General features: G+C 42.3%; 1 protein-coding gene across 1 annotated transcript in view; it reads right to left on the minus strand.

Annotated features, from left to right (window-relative positions):
* Positions 1-21651, minus strand: part of MARCHF4 (membrane associated ring-CH-type finger 4) — a 152824-nt gene that overhangs the window by 29624 nt on the left and 101549 nt on the right. Inside the window, exon 4 of the mRNA XM_044669429.1 lies at positions 5052-5207. Within this exon, the coding sequence (XP_044525364.1) occupies positions 5052-5207 (156 nt within the window). The remainder of the gene's footprint in view (positions 1-5051; positions 5208-21651) is intronic.

A 21651-nucleotide genomic window follows, 5' to 3' on the forward strand; every position in this document is an offset into this window, starting at 1 on the left:
TTTCCTTTCCTTTCCTTTCCTTTCCTTTCCTTTCCTTTCCTTTCCTTTCCTTTCCTTTCCTTTCCTTTCCTTTCCTTTCCTTTCCTTTCCTTTCCTCCTTCCTTCCTTTCTTCCTTTCTTCCTTCCTTTCTTTCTTTCTTTCTTTCTTTCTTTCTTTCTTTCTTTCTTTCTTTCTTTCTTAAACCCTTACCTTTCATCTCAGAATCAATACTGCGTATTGGTTTCAAGGCAGAAGAACAGTAAAGGCTGGACAATGTGGGTTAAATGACCAGCCCAGGATCACAAAGCTAGGAAGTGTTTGAGGTAATATTTGAACCCCAGAACTTCACCTCTCTAGACCTGGCTCCCACCTCCCTAGCTGCCCCTGACAACTCTCTTTCTTAATGCCTGGGCATCTTGTCCCACCCAGCATTCTATAGAGAGAGCATGGACCTGACTTTAGGCTAGAGAGAAAGAAACAAAGGGAGCGTCCTGTGGTCCCACAGTGCTGTGCCAGCAGTGCTGGGTTTGGAACTCCCCTGCTCTCATTTCCTATCTCCTGCTTTGCAGCCTGTTTGTGGGAAGACTTGCTCCATCCCACCTCCCAGATCCCATCGGCTTGCCTGTGAGACACACGTTGTCTCCCTGGAACTGAGCAGTGATGCCTCCCATCAAGGCTCCTCTCTGGCTCAGTGCTGGGAACCAACATGAGTAAGCAGTGTAGCCCACAAGCTGTGTCCCACCCACAGAATGCTCCCTGGGAGCCGGGCTCTGTTCTTCTTCTGGTATTCTCACTTCAGGGATGGTGAAAATTACCCACTTTTGCACCAAGGCAAGCAAAGCAGACACATTCTAGCTTCTAGGAACTCATAGCTAAACACACGATGGGCACCCAGATGCAGGGGACATTAATAACTTGGGTGCATACAGCACTTTACAGTTTGCAAAACAGTTTCTTACAATAACCTTGAAGAGGGTGGTTAGGACAAGTATTTTTTTTAAACTCTTACCTTCCATCTTAGAATCAATACTGTGCATTGGTTCCAAAGCAGAAGAGCAGTAAGGGCTAGGCAATGGGAGTTAAATGACTTACCCAGGGTCACACAACTAGGAAGTGTTTGAGATCACATTTGAACCCAGGACCTCTTGTCTTGGCTGGCTCTCAATCTACTGCGTCACCTAGCTGCTCCTTATTTGGGGTTTTCTTAGCAAAGAAACTGGAGTGGTTTGCCATTTCCTTCTCTAGCTCATTTTACAGATGAGGAAACTAAGGCAAGCAGGGTTAGGTCATTTGCTCAGGGTCATACAGCTAGTAAGTGTCTGAGGCTGGATTTGGACTCAGGGCTTCTTGGTTTCAGGCCAGGCACTCTAGCTGCCCATTCATTGAAATATGGAACTCCTACTGAGTAATTCCCTCTATCAATGCACATAATCTACCTCCAGGACTTAAGGAGTTGGCTCCTTTAGTGCTGAGAGACTGTGATTTGCTCTAGATCACACAGCTCCTGTATATGCCAGAGGCAGGATTCAAACCCAGGTCTTTTGATTCTGTCCCTGATCTCTGGTGGGGCGGGTTGCCTTTCCCCATTTTATAGATAAAGGAACAGATAGAGACACTCTGTCAGGCATGGATCATAGAGCTGGAAAACTGGCAAAGCTGAGACTTGAATTGAGGTCATTTGGCTCCCAGTCTAGGACTCTGTTATATCCCGTCCCTCCGAAACAAAATTTGGCCAGAGCCTTGAATAGCCCTCTCAGGCTATAGGCTACGCAGATATGATATTTGGGGTATTTGGGAAAATTAGTCCAGACTGGTTCTGGGACTCACAGTCTAAAAGTAGATAATTGCTGCTTTTGAACCTGAAGGGGGGCATCCTGAGTTATGATCCAAACCTTCTTTCATGATTTCATCAGTTGAACAGAGTTGAAAGTGGCTTCCTTTGGCTCAAGGGCAGCTAGGTGGTGGAACAGAAAGAATGCCAGGACTGGAATCAAGAAAATTCTTCCTGAGTTCAAATCTGGTTTTAGACAATGGCTGTGTGACCCTGGGCAAGTCACTTCACCCTGTTTGCCTCAGTTTCCTCATCTGGAAAATGAGCTAGAGAAGGAAATCGTAAACCATTCCAGTGTCTTTACCAAGAAAATTCCAAATGGAATCATGAAGAGTTGTACATAGTTGGAAAATGACTGAACATCAAGACTCAAAGAGGCCCTAGATAAAATGCCCAGTCCCTCTGGTCTGTCTCCAGAGGACCTGGAAGTCTTAATGCTTCTACTAAATTCAAGATTTATGAATAAATGATGGGGGATCTGGCCTCAGATACTTCCTGGCTGTGTGACCCTGGGCAAGTCATTTAACCCCCACTGCCTAGCCCTTATCACTTTTCTGCCTTGGAAACAAGGCACAGTATTGATTCTAAGATGGAAGGTGAGGTTTTTTGAAAATGACAGGTAGTGGGGGAGAGATAAGGGTTCAGTGCGTACACTTTTTTCCAAACCTTACCTTCTGTTTTACAATCAATACTAAGTATTGGTTCCAAAACAGAAGAGTGGTAAGGACTAGACAATTGAGGTTAAATGACCTACCCAGAGTCCCCTAGCCAGCAAGAATGCAAGGCCAGATTAGAACCCAGAACCCTCTAGTTTCCAGGCCCAGCTCTATCCACTGAGCCACCTCACCTTCCCTGTCACTCCCTTAGGCTTGTCTATCTACTGAGTCACCTAGCTGCCCCCAATTCCCACATTTTGGAAGCTTTCTACCGGTGATGATTTTATAACCTACATGTAATGCAATAAACACATTTTCTTTAGGTCCCTTTCTAGCCAAGTTCCTTCTGTACCTTTCCCCTAGTTCTCCTCTAAAGGTCAGTCCCAACGCCACCAGGTTCCACTCCTGCAGCAAGGGGACAAGAGAAGAAGAAAAGGTCCTAGGACCGCAGATTTAGAACTAGGAGGCACCTCGGAGGCTACCACATCCAAATCGTTCATCCTATAGATAAGGGAACTCGGGCCAAGGAGGTTAAGTGATTTACCAATTGATCACACAAGTATTAAGGGAAAAGGGTAGAATCTGAACCCAGGTCCTGTGACTACAGAGCCAGAACATTTTCCACTAAACCACAATACATCCTCTTGCCAAGACTCAGGAAGGCAATAGAACATGCCCTGGAGAATTGCTGGTCCAGCTGCCCAGTGGCTGCAGTAGGCATTTGCTCTTTACATGCCTGGTGTCCTGGCAATGGACTCTCCGGGCTCCCTAGGGCCCAAATGGGCCATTTGCATTTTTCCCTTAAGAAAAAGAGAAGTTAGAAATACACACCAACCGTGCTAACCTCCCAACTGATGTTCCCTTCCTCACTTACGCACTGGCTAATTAATTATGTGGCAGCTTAATTGGCTAATTATGCATGTGCAGTGGTATTTTCAGAAGCAAATCACTTTATTTACGTGTATGCCTCTCACGGAGATCTATCTTTGGATGGGGGGCGATTTACGAGTGTTTATATTCAGCTCCTGCCAACTCATTCACCTCTCATAGACGTTCCAGGTGAGGAGAGCTGGGCAGTGAGGTCAAGGCTGCTCCCATTGGGTCTTACCAATGAGGAGGTCTTACTAGATAAAACAGATATGCTACCTTCAACTCTTTGTGATGTAGCTTCCCTTTCCTCTCTTTTCTTCTCTCCCACTTGCCTTTTCATCATCTGTCCCTACGTCTTTGTTTCCTCCTCTCCTTTTCTTTGCCTTCTCATCACTTTTTCTTCTCATTTCTCGATTATTCTCCCCTAATTCTTATTTCTTCTTTTTCTGCCTTTCTTCTCGATTCTTTTTCTCTTCCCTCCTTTTCTATGCTTCTTCCTCTCCTCTCTCTGCCCTTTTCCTCTTTTCTATCCCAGTTCTCCTCTCTGAAAGGGCTCTGAATTTAAAACAAGCAAAAATCAGCTTGGGGTGTGGGGAGCAAGGTGGTGTGGTTCCCTCCCCTTCCCAACCCCCAATTGTCCCTCTTTTCTTTCTACTCTCTCCTCTATTTCTGTACCCCCTTCTTCATCTTTTCTTCCCATCTTTCTCTGACTCATGTCATCTACATCTCTTCCTCCATGCCGACCTAAGGTGGACACCCCATTCAAACTCCAACTCCTAGCCCTAATTCAATTGGACTAATGTTTATCAAACACCTATTGTGAACAAAGAACTTTTTTAGGTGCTTTAGGGAGATACAATGGGAGACACCCATGGTGGTAAATCTATAGCACACATGCCAGAGGGGACACTCATCGCCTTCTCTATGGGCACACCTGCCATTGCTCCAGCACAGAGTTTGTTACTGGAAAGCCAGAGGGATGTGGGGCCAGGCTGCTCCCCTCCCGCTTTCCTGAGGCACATCACCTGCCCCTCTGAAAGGTTTGCCATCACTGGGATACACTGTACCTGCCCTGGAAGGGTTTACAGGAGAGATATGCATAGGCAAAATATCTCATTCCAAATAAAATATTTTGTGCACCCAAGAGAGATACAAATAAAGAGCAAAGACACCAAAGGGCTAGAAAGTTCTTTTCTGACTGGGGGAATCATGCAAGGCTTCATTGAGGAAGTAGCATTTGAGTTGGGCTGATTGTGAGGGAGGTAAGAGTTGGTACACTTTTTCCAACTTCCTGTCTCCATACAAGAATCTGGGGAAAAGTGTTTTGGGGGAAAAAAAAAAAGAGTGTGTGTAGGGTTGCATTATAAGTTAAAACTAGAAAAGTGGGATCCAATTTTGAAGGATCTTAAAGGAGTTTGGCAGTTACTTGGCAGCTAGTAGGGAGCCAATGAAAAGTTTTGAGCAGGGAAGCAGCAACATTTTTACACAGGAAAGATTCATTCTGACTACAGTGAAAAAATGGATTAGAGTTGGGAGAACTCAGGAACAGAACGTCAGGATGGAAGAAAGGGCTCTGAATTTAAAATAAGCAAAAATCAGCTTGGGGTGTGGGGAGCAAGGTGGTGGGGTCCTCCCCTTTCCCAAGCCCCCAATCATCTCCAAGGGCTCTTGGGATCTGGGGACATAAGAGTGGAGTCTTCAGCCCCATCCTTACCTGCAGAGGATTCTTTGTGCTTATGGCAATGACGTGGTACTTGTAGTAACACAATTCACAGCTCCAACAGCCCCGTTCGCTAATCCACTTGATTAGGCAGGGCTGGTGGGTACACTTGACCGAGCCGTCGCAGCGACAGGGACTCAGCAGCTCCCCCTGCAGAGAGAGAGGGAAAGATGCAATGAGAAAGAGTGGCGAAGTCAACGAGCATTTATTAAGCACTTACTGTGTACAGGCACCTATGTTAAAGACAAGATAATTGGCAGTTAGGGGAAGAAAGATGACAGGAAAGTATGAAGAAGGAAGTACAGAAATAGAGGGAAAATAGTGCGAAAAGAAAGGGATAGGGAGAGAAGGAAAAAGTGGTATACAAAGAAGGAAAAGGCAGAGAGAAGAGAGAAAGAAGCATACAAAAAGGAGGGAAGAGAGAAAGAACAGAGAAAAAAAGCAGCAGAAACAAGAGAAATAGGAATTAGCAGAGAATAGTAAGGAAGCTGGAGGCATTTCTTTCCCTTGAAAATCTCTCATCAACATGAGAGAACCTCATCTGAACTTGAGAAAGGGGTTCTCCTTGAATCCAAGGCTTGGAGTCAAGAACACCTACTTCAAATCCTGCCTCTGGAACTTATTACCTAGAGGATCCCAGGCAACTCATTTACCCTGCCTCACTGTCCTCATTTGTAAAATGAGGATAACAGCATCTATCTCACTGGAGTGAATGAACACCAAATGATAAGATGCATGCCAAGTGCCTTTTATTTAGCATTCAGCCAAGAACTGGCTAAGTGAATCCGACTAGCCCAACTCCCAGGAGCCTCTTCTTCCCAGTTGTATTGTATGACTAAGCAAGTCACTTACACTCTAGACATTAGTTTGCTTATATTTAAATGGAGTTGGATTCTACATTCCCTTCTAGCTCTAAATCTATTATCCAATAATCCTAGGGTATGGGAGTGCTCCACTCTAGACAGAAGCAACCAAAAGACCTACTACCTTCATCAAGGCAGCTCATTTAATTTCTCCTTGCCAGCTTCCTCATCTGAGAAAACAGAGGGAGGATTCCCAGCTAACTCTGCTGACCTGGTTGGCCTCCTTGGAAGCCAAGGAGGTTGGGGCAGGGGTATGAGATCCAATCAACAAACATTAATGAAACACCGACTGCATTCCAAGGTCCATGTTAGATGCTTGGTGAGATGTAAAATTAAGCTAAAACAGTCTCTCACTGAGAGTAGGCTGGCAGCCAACCTTACCAGGGTTTTGTAGATGGTGTTACAACATTTCTCTCTCCCTCTTTCTCTCTCTCTTTCTCTCTTTCTCTCTCTCTCTCTCTCTCTCACTCTCTCTCTCTCTCTCTCTCTCTCTCTCTCTCTCTCTCTCTCTGAGTCTTCAAGAACAGAGACCAATTCTTGATCACTAATTTTAGGACAAGAAGAAATCAATTAATGAATATTTATTAAACACCTACTATGTGCTAGGCAATGTGCTTGGTGATGGGGATATAATTACAAAGAATGAGATCATTCCTATTCCCTATGGCTAAGGCTATAGCAGTACACATTCAGGCTAGACATAATGGAGTGTTTCCTGCAGTCAGACTTTTTAAAGCTGGCTGAGGACAGCAGGGGAACCCTGGGGCATTTCTTCCCCTGCAAACCTCATCTGAACTTGGAAAAGGAGTTCTCATTGAATGCAAGAGATGGACAAGGTCATCTCTGAATTCTACCACTTACTTTCCTTTTCCTTTTTCTTTTCCTGAATGAATGGTCCTTCACATATGAAACCATCATTTCTAATTCTAAGCCTTTATTCATGCTGTTTGCCCCATCCGTCCCTCAGTCTTTGTTCCCCTCTAAATCCTACTCATCCTAAGGACTGGCTCAAATCTCACCTCCTCCTGGAAGTCTTTCCTGACTTCTCTGGCTTATCCTGACCCTTCCTTTAAATTCTGTCCCACTTACTTCTATTTTATGTGTGTCCTGGTCTAGTTCCTCAATTAAATTGGATGTGCCCTTCTCCAAGGAAGGGACACATCTTGAGTCTCTGTGCCCTCCTTAGCTCCCTCTCCTTCATACTGGACTAGTGTCATTCTGGACACTAGGTATTCACTCCCTGATGGATGAGAGACTAATCGAGAAACAAGATTTCAAAAGGGGGACTCTGCTCCTTGGACGGCTCTTTAACCCCCACATTATCTCTGCATTCTGGAGCCTTGTAGGATCCTGTCTGCAGAGTTCAGTTAAACTGGAAGGGTGGGAATTTAAGATTACCAAAGGACCAAGACTTGGTCCTTCAAGTGTTAAACTCTTTGGTATTGGATCAAAAGTACTAACTAAATAGAGGGAGCTCAGGAGAATTCTCTTCATAGTCTTGATGCTTAAAGCATCAGGGCCAAGAGAATCTCCTTAAGGAAGGAGGAATGAAGCCTGACCGACCTTTCCCTGACACTACATTGGCTTACTCTTCCACAAGACATATTTCAAAGAGCTTTCATGCTAAATTATGTTATTCTCACAATTACCCTTTGGGTCAGGTAGAAATTATTATGCTGGTAGGGATAGAGACTGGACCTGTGATTTCACTGATAAAGAGAATTCCTAGGTGAGAGAGCTCCCTTTATGAAAGCAGACCAGCACCTTCTCTGTGACTTAAAGAACTTCTTAGAAGGTAAATGACTTGCCTAGGGTCATACAACCATCACGTGGCAGGGGGAAAACTTAGATCAGGTCTTCCTGGCTTTAAGACCAACTCTCTAAGCATTATGCCATGTTCTCCTGGTGTGATATAGGCAAATATAAGTCTGGATTAATACCCCAAATTGCCATTTATTACCTGTGTGACCTTAAGCAAGTAATTTTTAACCTGGATGGGGCTGTTTCTTGATTGGTTAAATGAGAGGGTTGGACTAGATGACCTGTAAGGCTCCTTTAAGTTCTTCATCCACAATCCTAGGTCATATTCTACTTTTATTCATTCATCAGGTGCATCCCTTCCTCTTAATTTACTTTTTAGCTCAGGATCTCTCTCCTCCAAAAAGCTCTCTCTGATCCCATCCAGCTAAGGGTCTTCTGTTGTTGTTTAGTCCATTCAGTTGTATCCAACACTCTGTGACCACATTTAAGGTTTTCTTGGCAAAGACACTGGAGTAGTTGTCCATTTCCTTCTCCAGCTCATTTTACGGATGAGGAAACTGAGACCAACAAGGTGAAGTGACTTGCCCAGGGTCACCTAGCAAGTAAATGTCTAAGGCTTGATTTGAACTCAGGAAGATGAGTCTTCCTGATTCCAGATCTGGTACTCTATCCACTGAGTCACTCATCTGCCTTCCTCAAATCTTAGAGCTCCTTATCTGTTCCTTCTTTATTATGTATTTATCAGTTTACATGTCATAACCACCACTCCCTCTCCCACCCTAGTAAAACATGTGCCCTCCATGGGCAGAGATGCTCTCATTTTTATGCTCACATTTCTAGCATCTAGCACAGATTAAGTATTTAATAAATGTCTGTAGAAAGAATTCTCACTGCTACTGGGTCTTTGACATAGGGCTCCCCCTCCCAGAATGAGGCTTTCTGTAGTCTCTCACCACACTGCTGCTGGGAAGAATTTCTCAGATCTGCTTTTCTGATAGCTTGGAATAAAATGGTCAACTCAGGTTTAACTGGGATGGTTTCTGTGGAGTCCAACTTAGAGACAGGGGGATGGGCAAGTTGACCATCTGAGAACTCCTTCCAATCAGAAGAGTATTTGATAAGCTATCACAAGCCTCTTCGATCAGCCATAAAGGGAAAACTATGAGGAGGTCTAAAACTGGTCTCAGTGGGTCTCAACACTCAAAGCCACGGCATTGCGTTCCAAGAGCTAATACTGAATTGTTCCCTTCATTCATGGATTTCTTTCCCTTTATTTTGACTGGCTTCATTTTTCTTCCTCTCCCATCTGTAGGGTTTGCTCTCAGAGTTCTCAAGTTACCTGGTTGCCATGGTGGCAGCAGGTAAGTGGCAGATATATCCCTCAACCCACACAGGCTCAGGCATATCCCTACTGAAGAGAAGCCAGGGAAGAGAGGGAAATAAATCCACAACTAGTGAGAGACAGCCAGACCTGACAGGTGGTGTTTGCAGTTCTAGGGGGTTGGGGGGGAGATCAAAAACATTCTCTCTTTCCACTTTCTAATTCCCTCCAATATGGCGGGAAATATGCTGGGAAATCAGTGAGATGGGCAGAGAAACCAAGACCAAAGGAGCACCTTTCTGACATCCTTACCCAACCATTGCTGACTAATACGACCCAGTTCCAATTCTTCTAGTAACATGGCAAAATTGGCAGGTTTCAGGGTCTCTACGTGGCTCAGAGGATAGAACACCAGGCTTGGAATCAGGAGGATTTGGGATCAAATCTGGCCTCAGATAGTCCTAGTTCTGTGCCCTGGGCAAGCCACTTAACCGCAATTGCTTAGCCCTTGCTGTTCTTCTGTTAGAATTAATAGTAAGACAGAAGGGAAGAGCTTAAAAAAAAAAGATTGGCAGAATTCACTAGGGGGCAATGAGGGAGGAGATGGAGAAGCTGGGATTTCAGTCACGTCTTCTTTGGCAAAACACTCTTTTTCTTTATTGCTCAAAATCCCACTTCTCTATGAAGTCTGGCCCTAATTACTTTGCGCAAACCATTGTCCTTTTGCACGTGCCAACTATGTATATGTAACTGTGCTAAGGTGCAGTGAGATATGTTCAGGGTTTGTGCTGGAGCTAGCTTAAACCAGCTGGTTATTTCATTTTCAGTTTGACCCTTCCAAAATTGACAGCTGGCAAAGACTACGAATCAGTGCTTGATTTACTGTTTTGTTGATTACCTAGACCTAAGAAAATGATGGCGAAATGTTAATAATTGAGATTAAGCTTAAAAGTACTTCTAGTTTAAATTTTTTAGGGAAGAGGCAGTTGTTAAACATTTACCTACACACCTCCAGATATACCTCACATCCACATGTCTGATTTAATTGCTTTCTTCTCAGTGCTTTTTACGAGAGTTTGCCCCATTAAGTAGGTTTTGTTGTTGTTGTTCAGTCATGTCTGGTTCTCCATGACTCCGTTTGGGGTTCTCTTGGCAGAGATCCTAGAGTGGTTTGCCATTTCCTTCCCCAGCTCATTTCCCAGGTGAGGAACTGAGGCAAATAGGGTTAAGGGACTTGTGTAGGGTCACACAGCTACTAAGTATCTGAAGCCAGATTTGAACTCTGGAAGATGAGTTTTCCTGGCTCCAAGTCCAGCACTCTATCTACTGCCCTACCTAGTGCCAAGTTGGAGGATGAAGGCTCCAAACCAATTTCTTTGCCAGTTATCAGGTTTCATTTTCCTCCTTTGTAATTCAAGGGGCTTGGATTCAGGGGGCTTTCATCCTACCAACTGCAGACTAAGACACTGGATTTCTTAAGGATAAGAAAGTCTGCCCTGACTTTCCTCTCCTTTATAATAGTAATAGTTTATGCAATTGTGGATGTTCATTTTATAGTGTTAACTATTTGTACTATGAGTAAGCAGGAGAAGATGGCGAAAGAAGAGGCTCTTTCCATCCAAATCTCCCAAATCTTGGAATTAGTTTGGAGATCTATGGACCAGTGAGGAGAAGGAGGAAGCAAGGGAAATCAAACTCCTAAGCCAGGTAGGTACCTGACAATGAATTCTAGGCTCCATAGATCCTGAGGAGGGTCATCTCATCCCTACCCTTGCCTGAATCATACATGTGTTTATTATAAAGGAAGAATTTCAGAGCCAGGTAAGGATTGGAACAGATGAATAAGAAGGGAGAGCTTATACTCTCCCTTCTTAGGGGCTCTAAAACAGGTTTAACTCTTACCTGTCAAAGCTGCTTTGAGAGAGATCCAATCAGCAGCATGGAGGACGGACAAAATGACCTCAAAGAGTCCCTTTTTACCCTGGTATTCTGTTTCTTTCCAGAGAAGAATCTCTTCTGAGTTCTCTCTGGCACTCAGCTATATGTGGGTGGTTCTGATTTCTCATTCAAGGTCTTCTCCTACCCTATTTCTTACCCCATTCCCAAACCTGGTTCTTAGCACATCATCAAGGCTGGCCTGGACCCTAATCCCTTTGATTTCCACCCACACCTAAATTATCCCAGTGCTGGATCTTCCCCCTGAGGTAATAAGTCTGGGTTGACACAGTCTGAACAAAGTGAAGTTTATAGCCATTATCCAGAAAAGTTGGAGAAAAATAACCCCCAAATCTACTACCAAAGAAAAAAAGTGACGTAGGTCTTTATTGATTATAACAAGAATGTTTACCTAGAACTCCAAGATGTATAAAGTAAAGCACTCTACATATGTTCCATTTATTTCATTTAGAAAATAAATCTGTATTGCTATCTTTTGTTTGGCATTTCCCCCTGCATCCTTCTTCTTTTCCTCTCCCAGAAAGCCATCCCATTTAGTAAAGAATATTTTATAAGAAAAAATAGAAAAATCAATCAGCAAAATTAATCAATACGTTGAAAAATACATATAGATGGGAGGTCCTGTGTTTTAATTTGACCTCAGACACTTCCTAGTTGTGTGACCCTGGGCAAGTCAAGTAATCCCTATTGCCTATCCCTCATCACTCTTCTGCCTTGGAACCAATATACAGTATTGATTCTAAGACAGAAGGTAAGGGTTTTAAGAAAAATACACATATCTCATTTAGTGGACAATTCATTGTGTCTATTGAGTCAATCAACCAGGTAACAGTTCTTATAAGAGTACCTCACCTTCTACACCCCTTTCCCCCAAACCAATGAAAAACCTGCCTCTATCCTCAAGGCAAAATTTTTTGGCCTTTCTGCTTATATCAGCTCACAGAAAACTAACGTGATATCGAAAGCATCAACCCATACACATAATACAACCAAACACAAGCCAAACCCAGGAAATTAATTTTTTTCATTTTCACAATAATTATTTTATTCTCATATATCCTTTTCTTACTATACTTTAACCGTTAGAAGACAAATGCCCCTATTCACTGTGTCTCTAAATTTACTCAACTGGTAATAGAAAAAAGAACTTCACCAATAACAACTGAATTTATGTAACATTCAAGTCTGTGAAGTAGATCATGATCCACATAATAGATAAACAAGGCTACCTGGGATATGTGAGTGAGGAAAGGACATTTGTGTAAGAGATGCATGTCTATGGCTATAGAGTTATGGTGAAAGCTGCTGTTTTAATCAACAAAAATACTGACATCTATATTTATACCTCTATACGTGCAAATATATCTATCTTCTATTTACTTATCATCATCATCAAAAATTCTTTATTATAAGTGTGGATGGCAACAGAAAACAATTTAGACTGACATAGTCCTGCCAGAATTCAGCTCTTGCCATAAAGCAACCTGGACAAGTTCCCAAGATACCAGGCTTTGGGGCTGAGTTCCAAGAGAAACTTATTTCTCTGCTTTTACTTTGGTTCCCCCAAAGTGCCCAGGGGCATAGATTATCCCATAGGCCATTGGGCACCTGCCAGTCTGGCCTCTGGGGCAGGCTTTCCTTGGGACCTGCCCTCTAAGAAAGTAATGCCCAGCCATGGTTTGGTGCAATCCCATAGTAACCCTAATTATTTCAAAGAATATGCTAATATTCTCGAAACAAAATAAATTTTCAATCACTTATGGCATGCAATTCCTTTGGAAGGGGTCATAGATATGAAAAAAATAACATAACTATTGTGGCACAACTCAAAAAAAATTAGGAATCACTGTTCTGGCATTGATTAAATTTATTTTTAAAATTAAATTTATTTATTAAATTTATCTATGAAATACTATGTACAACGCGAGGTACAAGATTCTGTAGATACAAGGAGAAAATGAAGTATTCCTTGTCTTTGAGAAGCTTACATTCCCCTGGAGAGTAGAGGATGGGTATACCATATATATATATAAAATATATACACAAATAAGAATAATTAGAAGATAAGATGTAATATAGGCAAAAAGCAGAGAATAATAGTTAATATTTATGTAGTGCTTTAATGTCTTGGCCAATTATTTCTGGAATTGTCCTGCTTCAAGACTGACTTCCAGGCTTTATTGCATAATTCATTACATATATTATCTCATTTGAACCTTGAAATAACCCAGGGAAGTTGGCACTGTTATTATCCCCTTTTTATAAAGGAGGAAATTAAAGGTAAGAGAGAGATTAGGTGACTTTCCCAGGGTCACACAGCTAAGGAGAGTCCTGGGCAAGAGATTTAAATTCAAAGAAGGAAAAGAAGACCCTTTCTATCGGGAGAATTCCAAGGAAGATGTTACAGAGAAGGTGAGAGAAAAGGAGTTAAAGTAAGGGTTTTTGGAGGACTTTAAATACCAGGATTACAAGTTTACATTTTGTCCTCCCAACCACTGCCTTAGAGTCCTCCGAGTGCTCTTTATTCTGTGCTATTTTATTTCTTTGTGGTTGCTGCTCTTCCCCAAACTGCCCTTGAGGGAGAGGACTGGAGTAGACAGCCTGGCCAACACCTTTTCTAGCTTTCACTATTTTCACAGACTTTCTTTAGCTCACCGTCTAGCCCCAGCCCCCAAAGCCCTCTTTTACAGATACAAACACACCTTCCTCGGTTTATAAAAGGGGAAACCAAAAACAGACATCTTCTCTTGGGCAGCACTGGATGAGAGTGGCAGAAATGGAAGAGAATATCCAAGAAACACCTATCAGAGGTACAAAGCTCTTTTTAAGAGGTCCCACCTTTTTCTTTTTTTCAAAATCCTTACCCTCTGTTTTAGAATCAACACTAAGTATCAGTTCCAATGCAGAAGAGCTGTAAAAACTAGGCAATGTGGGTTAAGTGACTTGTCCAGGGTCACACAACCAGGAAGTATCTGAGACCCATTTTGCACCCAGGACCTCTGGTCTCTGGACCTGGCTCTTTATCTACTGAGCCACCTAGCTGCCCCCTTTTAGTTCATTTTGGAAGTCTCAGGAAATACAGTCTCATTCCCTTTTTCACATCTCCCTGGAGAGCTCTGCTTCCTGAAATCCTGGCTCCACTCCCCATTATGCACATCTTGGGGCGAGCTTGCTAAGTAGCATTTGGATTTTGATAGCATGTGAATAGACTCTCATCCAGTGCCTCCAGTCGTCTGCTAAGCCACTCAGCTTCTGTTCGATCTACTCTCTTACTTCTAGTTCCGTGGAGACCTATATTTACGTTCTACTCCGGCTGCTGGGTTCCTCCAGAGGTCATCTTGACTATTCCCCTGCCTCTGATCAAGCAAAGACAATATGCTACAATTAGAGGTATTTAAAATCCCTCTTAGGGTCTCTTATAACTATATATACATTTAAAGTCATCAACAGACAGTCTGGTATTCATTTGGGGAGAATAGGTCCCACGATGGACCATTTTCTCTCATCTCCCTTAGAGAAACAGTAAGTCATTTTGGGAAAACTACTGGATTTGGAGTCTTAAGAAGTCGATCTGAATCCTAGGTCTGATACTCTGATGCTCACTCCCTAAGAGGTACTCACTACCCCACTAGCTACCTATTTGGGCAAAGCATTAAATCTCTCTGGTTCTCAGTTTCCTTGCCTATAAAATAAGAACACTAAAGCTAGATTGTGGTTTATTAATCTGGGTTTTAAAAATATACATATTTGAGTAACTGTTTTTCAATCTAATTGGTTTCCTTTGCAACATTTTATGTTTTATTTTCTATATTTAAAATATTATATATTAACATAATAAAAGTTTTATATATTTAAAAATATCCTGAGAGGGAGATCCAATGGTTTCCCTAAGGTGCTAAAGTGGTTCAGGACACAAAAGACATTAAGAACTCTCATATTTGATTATTTTTAAGGCCTTTTCTAGTTCTGTGGGGTAGCTCACAGAGTTCCTGCCAAGAAAATCTGGGGAGAGAAAGCAAACACAGTGGAGAGTCCTTCAGAGCTAGGACCTCCTGGATACTATCTAACCTAGATCCCTATTGTTTCAATCCTTTCCACTGAATAAAATTTTTTTAAGTGTCTATTCCGAGCAAGTCCTATTCTGCTGGGGGAGATATGGATAGAGACAAGTAAATACAAACATAACAGAGGTTGGATTGGAGCACATCCATCCAAACATGTACTGAAATGATCCAAGACATTTCTGAAGGACTTATGAGAAAGAACGCTATTCACATCCAGAGAAAGAACTGTGGAAGTAGAAACACAAAAGAAAAACAACTGCTTAATCACATGGGTCCATGGGGATATGATTGGGGATGTAGACTCTAAGTGATCACCCTAATGCAAATATTAATAATATGGAAATAGGTCTTGATCAATGACACATGTAAAACCCAGTGGAATTGCACATCAGCTATGGGAGAGGGGTAGTAGGAGGGGAGGGAAAGAACATGAATCATGTAACCATGGAAAAATTTTCTTAATCAATAAAAAAAATTCAATTGTGTGCTGAGCTTCCCAGGCAATTCTAGAATTTCTATGCTTAGCATGTCCTTTAGAAGTGGGAGCTTTGGGATGATTCAATAGTCTCTTAGTTTCTGAAATAGCAACAGGGGGAGGTGGATGGGTCAGAGTGGCCACTAAGGCAGAAAGAGCCACTCACTCACTAGACTTTCAAGAATGAGAAAAGGTCTGCTCTTGCTGTTTTCTGAATGTGGGGCTTGGAAATCTCTCTTGGACTTCCTGTGGGAGAGGGCTTGGGATAGCAAGGGCTCCTTCCATCTACCCCAATTAGTCATGATAGTTGCTCATACATGGCAGAAGATCTATATGCTTTACCTAAGCAGCCTACACCTGGACTATAGGTCTTTGTATGCTTCTTCTGTTTTGTATTTCTATCTCTGGGCATCGGTGATCAAACGGTGATCTCAAGATGGGTGTTTCCAGCCTGGGAGACAAGAGTTTGAGAAAATGGGAATTTTCTAGCTTTCTCAGTAAGTGCCTGAAGCTAAATGATTTATGGGGGAAAAAATATGACCATCAATAGAATCGTGGGCTGGCTTGCCAGAAGACATTGACCATGAAGGTATAGTTTGGACAGCACAAAGCTGAGATGAAGGTGAAATTCCTGTCTAGTAATCTAACTCAATATTCTGTGTTTTTAATATTTTAATATTTGAAGTATCAATTGCCCCGGAGAAAATAATGGCTTTATCAGGTTTTAAGTCTTTGTCAATGCACACATACATACACACATAAGTTTTAAGTATTTCTTTTTGGTGGAGAAAATAAATAGCTGTCCTGTACCTTGTTTATCTTGTGTATCTTTCTAATCCTTTTGGGGAGAGCCTAGGCTTGAGACAAATTTAAGTTTTCAGGAATTTTTCTTCAAGGCTTGAGGTGAGGGGTTTAAGAGTGAATTAGAAAAAGCTTGACTCCTCTCCTTAGAACCTGGCAAACTCTAAGCCTGGACCCAGTATGCATGAGTCTAGAGCTAGGAGCCTCCTTGGCCCAATGGGTCCGTAGTTAAGCAAATGATATACAAAATAATTTCAAGAGGAAGATAGCACTGGAAACCAGGGGGAATGAGAAAGACCACTGTGGGAGGTAGTGTCTGAGGTATAATTTAAAGGAATTTAGGGATTCTAAAGAAAGAGGGGAAGCAAGTGAGCAGCCCGTGCCTTACCCACTGGGGACATGAGAATAATGTAGTTTTAGAATCTTGGAATCTATTGTTCCTTATTCCTTTTAACCTTCACTTTTCTTCATGCTGAATCATCCTCATCTCTTTTGCCTTTCCACATAGATTCTACTTTCAAAGCTTCAAGGCATGGTGTAGGTGATACTAAGCATTCTCTGGGTGCCAAATCAGGGTATTAATTACAGGTGTTTGAGAGCCACCAGAGTTTCTGCATAGGGGTTGGAGAGGTCCTAGGCAATTATTCTTGGGATGTTCTGCTTAGATAAGATAGATTGACTTCTTGGCTTCTAATGCCAGGAATAGAGAAATGAAGAGGTTAATTTGGATCCCTAGTGATGGAGCTGAATAATAGCTTAGGGCCAAAGCTTGGGGATGAGGAGCTCCTGCCTCTTGGCTAAAAGCTGACCACAGGGGTAGGGTGGCTACTGCAGCCTCCCTTTAGCTAATCAGGTACCAGCCAGGCCAGTAATTGCTACCAGTCCAGCCTGCTGGGAAGACCCAAGGCTGCCAGCTCCCTTGCTGGGAATAGAATCGGATTTTAATTGACTGCAAAGGCACATTAGCAGGAGGCCTGGGGGAGGCTCAGCCGTGAAGCAGGTGAGGGTAAGCTTCAAGAGGAAGTTCCCCAATGGCAGCCCATTTCTAGCATCAGCACAAGTCAGTCCAGCCCATGCAACCCAGCCTAGGGGGCTTGAGGGCTGGACCCAAAAAGTAAGTCTGCTCCTTCTAGCTAGTCCAGTCCAAAGGAATTTCTTCACTTCTCAATGCATCAAGTTCACCCAAATCAAGAGATACTCCTGGGCATCATCTCTGCCTTCCTCTTCTGATGGAACAACATGGCGTCATGACATGAGCATGAGGGACTTTGGAGTCAGAAGATGTAGGTTCAAATATCAGCTCTACCTATTTGACCTTGGGCATTTCACTACCTCCCTGGGCTTCGGTTTCCTCATTTGTAAAATAAGGAGATTGGCCTCAAGGGTCTCTAAGCTCCTTTTCAATTCCTTTCCCAATGCTTCATGAATTGATATTAATTCGGTACATTTGAAATCCAGTGTAAATGACTACTGCCACCAACAACCCTGGGTAGACAGTCCACCTACTGTTCTTCATAGCGAATACCATGCTTTTCCATCAAACTAATTTAAAAATTCATAGAACCCATGAGATGCAAGATGACATTCATCCCTAGTTAGACCAATGGTCTCAGACGATCTGGCCATATCTGCCTTATAGAGTAACCACTAGCCTGTTCTTGTGCCTGGATCAGTGCTGGTATATTCAAAGTGTTTAAAAAATGTTTGTTGATTGACTGGTGATTGATTAATTCCAACAGGGGAAGGTATGGGATTTCTAACTTCCCTGTAGAGAAGAGCTTTCAAAACAAGGGAGAACATACCCTGCTTGACCTATGCTACCACCAATAACCTTCCTCTGCCCCCCACCACAGGCTGGAGGAGGAGACATCCTCCCTGATGGAAATTTTTAACAAGCTTCTGGCAAAGTTAGGTGGCAAAGTTAGGAAGACCTGAGTTCAAATCTAGCCTCAGACCTTTCCTATCTATTCAATCCTGAGCAAGTCACTCAGTTTCCTCCTCTGTAAAATGAGGATAATAACAGCACCCATCTTCCAGGGCTACTGTGAGGATCAAAAGGGGGTAATATTTGTGAAGTGCTTAGCACAGCGCTTGGCACATACTAAATGTTTAATAAATGCTTATTCCTTTTCCCAAAAAGAATGATAAAAGACCCAAACATCTGTGTTTCCTTTCCACCATTCTCCTGTGTCTGAAAAGTCTTTTCTCCTTTGTGTTCCTCTATTGAATTTCTATCCATCCTCTACAAGGTGCTGGTCCTCTATTGACCACCCAAATGTCCAATATTGATCCCCAAGTTGTTGTCTACCATATCATCTAGCACATTGGTTTATACTTCTCCAAGGCATTTATTTAGTAATATAGTTTATTACATCCATATATCCACATACCCAAGACACTCACACAGGAGTGAATGCCCTCTATGGTTAAAATTAACACAAACCCTGGCATTTTTACACTGGGAAGCAGGTGCTTCTAATAACCCCACTGTACGGGTTAGGAAACAGAGGCAAGTCATATGTCTCATAAAAGTCTGGGCAAGGGAGAGAGGCCTTGAACCCAGCTCTACCTCAATCTGAGTTCAGTATGCTATCTTTTATGGAACATTGTCTGTGATGTATATGGCTAACATATGTGGACCTAATCCATAGTTTAGCCAAGAAGTAAGCAGGAAGAGGGACCAGAAATGAACACTAATTCTTTAACCTACTTAGGATCCAGAGGCTGGATATGTATATTACATGCCCACAGCCCTAATATAATGGAATTCTGATATTTAAGAGTAGTGTGCCATTGACAAGTCACTTAATCTTGCTAAGTCTCAGTTTTTTCATCCATAAAATAGGGTGATAGGACACCATGGCTTTTTTGATTCTTTAAGACCCTCAAGAAGATTCCTAGAATGTATCTACTAAGTCACAGACTTACATATAATATATAATATACATTAAATTATATATGGAATATAATATAATTATAATATAAGTTGTTGGAAAACGTTACTCACTCAGGAGGAAATCAATTCATATACTATATGTTATAAGCACCTAACTTCCTTGAAAGGGCAGCTAAAGTGTCACAATGTGGATAGAGCACCAGACCTCGAATTAGGATCATTTGAGTTCTAATCCTGCCTCCGACACTTACTAGCTGCGTGACTGTGGGAAATTTATTTCACCGTTCGTTTGTCCCAATTTCCTCATCTGTAAAATGAGATGGAAAAGGAAATGGCAAACCACTCCAACATGTTTGCCAAGTAAATCCCAAATGGAGTCACAAAGAGTCAGAAACAACTGAAAGGAAGGAATAACAATAAACTTCCTTAAGACAGAAATCTATGTCAAACCTCCCCTTCGTCCCTCTGGTCTCTAGCCTAGCATGCGTTTGACACATAGGAAATGTATAGTTGGAAATCTTGAACCCTTGGACTTTATCTCCCAGAGTCCTTTTCCCTTTGTCCACGTAGCATCCTTATGTATTGTACCTAAAAGTTTGTAGTAACCCCACCCTCTCGCTCTCTTCTCTCACAGCCCTGCCTGGGTTAGCTCCCTTTTTACTCTAGCTTTTTATTTTCCTTTACTTCAAATGGTTATGAATAAATCTTATAAAATATAATACTTGAAGTATTTGGATACTAATTTTTAATCTTACAAAAGCCCTTAACAAATGCGTGTTGAATTTATCTAGAGGAATGGGTAGGCGACCCTCAGCTTCTCCTCTTCCCCAGAAGTCTGAAAGCTTTAGTCCTCCAGAAGAGCCAGATGGCAACTCTTCACCACCGGCTCATCCCTCAAAAGCACAGGGCGGGCTTCTCCTTGTTGGGAACAGCAATCTCTCCCATTGGAGCCAAAGCCTCCAATCTAGCTGTTGGTGCCAGTGATGACTGCATCTAATCTCTCCCAACTGGACTTTTATCGCTTGAGTAATTAGGAGGACAGTAATTTAAAGAGATAGTTGGACACAAGGATCACCTAATCCCTTCACAAAGCCCATTCTCTGTTTATCTCCTTGAGTTTAATCCATGGAAAAGAAAGGAAGCAAGTCTGTGGGGGAAGGAGTTAGAAAGAAAGAAGGGGATGAAGACCATGGCCCGCCACCATCTGCATGACTCCCTGAGCAGTTGAGATTGTGGTCGTGCACCCATGGTGAGCACAGAACCAGAGTTGCATGCATTTTGGACTGGGTTCCAGAGGGAGGAGAAGCATTTACCATTGGAAACAACCAAAAAAAGTAAAGCTCTGGTGTGCAGGGACTACTTAGTTCTTTATATTTGTATCACTATTACCTTATTCAGCATCTTGCTGGTTATTTTATTTTATTTCTTAATCAAAATCTCTGATTTCATCCATGCAGGGAACTTCTGGTGTGGAAATTCCATCTAATGATCTGTAACTATTCTGCAGCTTATACTCTTAAAGAATGGACTAGGACATGAACCTCCAAGTGGTTAAATGACTTACCTTTGGACCCAGGCTTCCTAACTTAAAACTACTCATGATTCTTTATTTTTATTCATCATTATTTGGTTATTTTCAGTTGTGTCCATGTCTTCATGACCCCATTTGAAGTTTTCTTGGCAGAGGTGCCGGAGTGGTTTGCCATTTCCTTCTCCATATTTTTTTTTTATTATTATCTATGTGCTATAGAGAATAGAGGGCAAATGTTTTTGTCAAGAAGACCTTCACTGCAATCCTGTCTCAGATACTTGCCAGCTGTGTGACTCAGGGTGGCAGGTCATTTAATCTGTCTTAGGTTGAGTTTCCTCATCTGCAAAATGGGGATAAATACAGCATTTGGAGTTTGCAAAACACTTTATGTGTGTTAACTAGGTGTTTGGATCCTCAAAACAACCTGCCTCCTAGGCAGCTTGAAGGAGCTCATACATAAAGTACTTTGTAAACTTTAAAGCCCACTGAGCACTTTAGTAGACAATTTATATAAAATATTAGCCATCGTTGTGACACAGTGACTCTTACTGTGCTCACGGAAGCTTCTTTATTTTTTTTAAACCCTTACCTTCCATCTTAGAATCAATATGGGTATTAGTTCCAAGGCAGAAAAGTGGTAAGGGCTCATCAAAAGCTAGGAAGTTTCTGAGACCAGATCTGAACTGAAGACCTCCCATCTCCAAGCCTGGCTCTCTTTCCACTGATCTACCCACCTATTCCCATAAGGAGGTCCTTAATACACAGTATTTCTCCTAAGCTGGACAGGACCGTAGGGAACATCAAGGGCAGGGGTTCCCAGAGTGTGCTCTGTAGACCCCTACGAGTTCCTGCGACCTTTTTAGAGAGCATACAAGATCAAGACTATTTTCACAAAAATAGTGAGAAGTTATTTATATAACCCCTAT

This window comes from Gracilinanus agilis, chromosome 3 (genome assembly GCF_016433145.1).
Source record: "Gracilinanus agilis isolate LMUSP501 chromosome 3, AgileGrace, whole genome shotgun sequence".
Taxonomy (NCBI): domain Eukaryota; kingdom Metazoa; phylum Chordata; class Mammalia; order Didelphimorphia; family Didelphidae; genus Gracilinanus; species Gracilinanus agilis.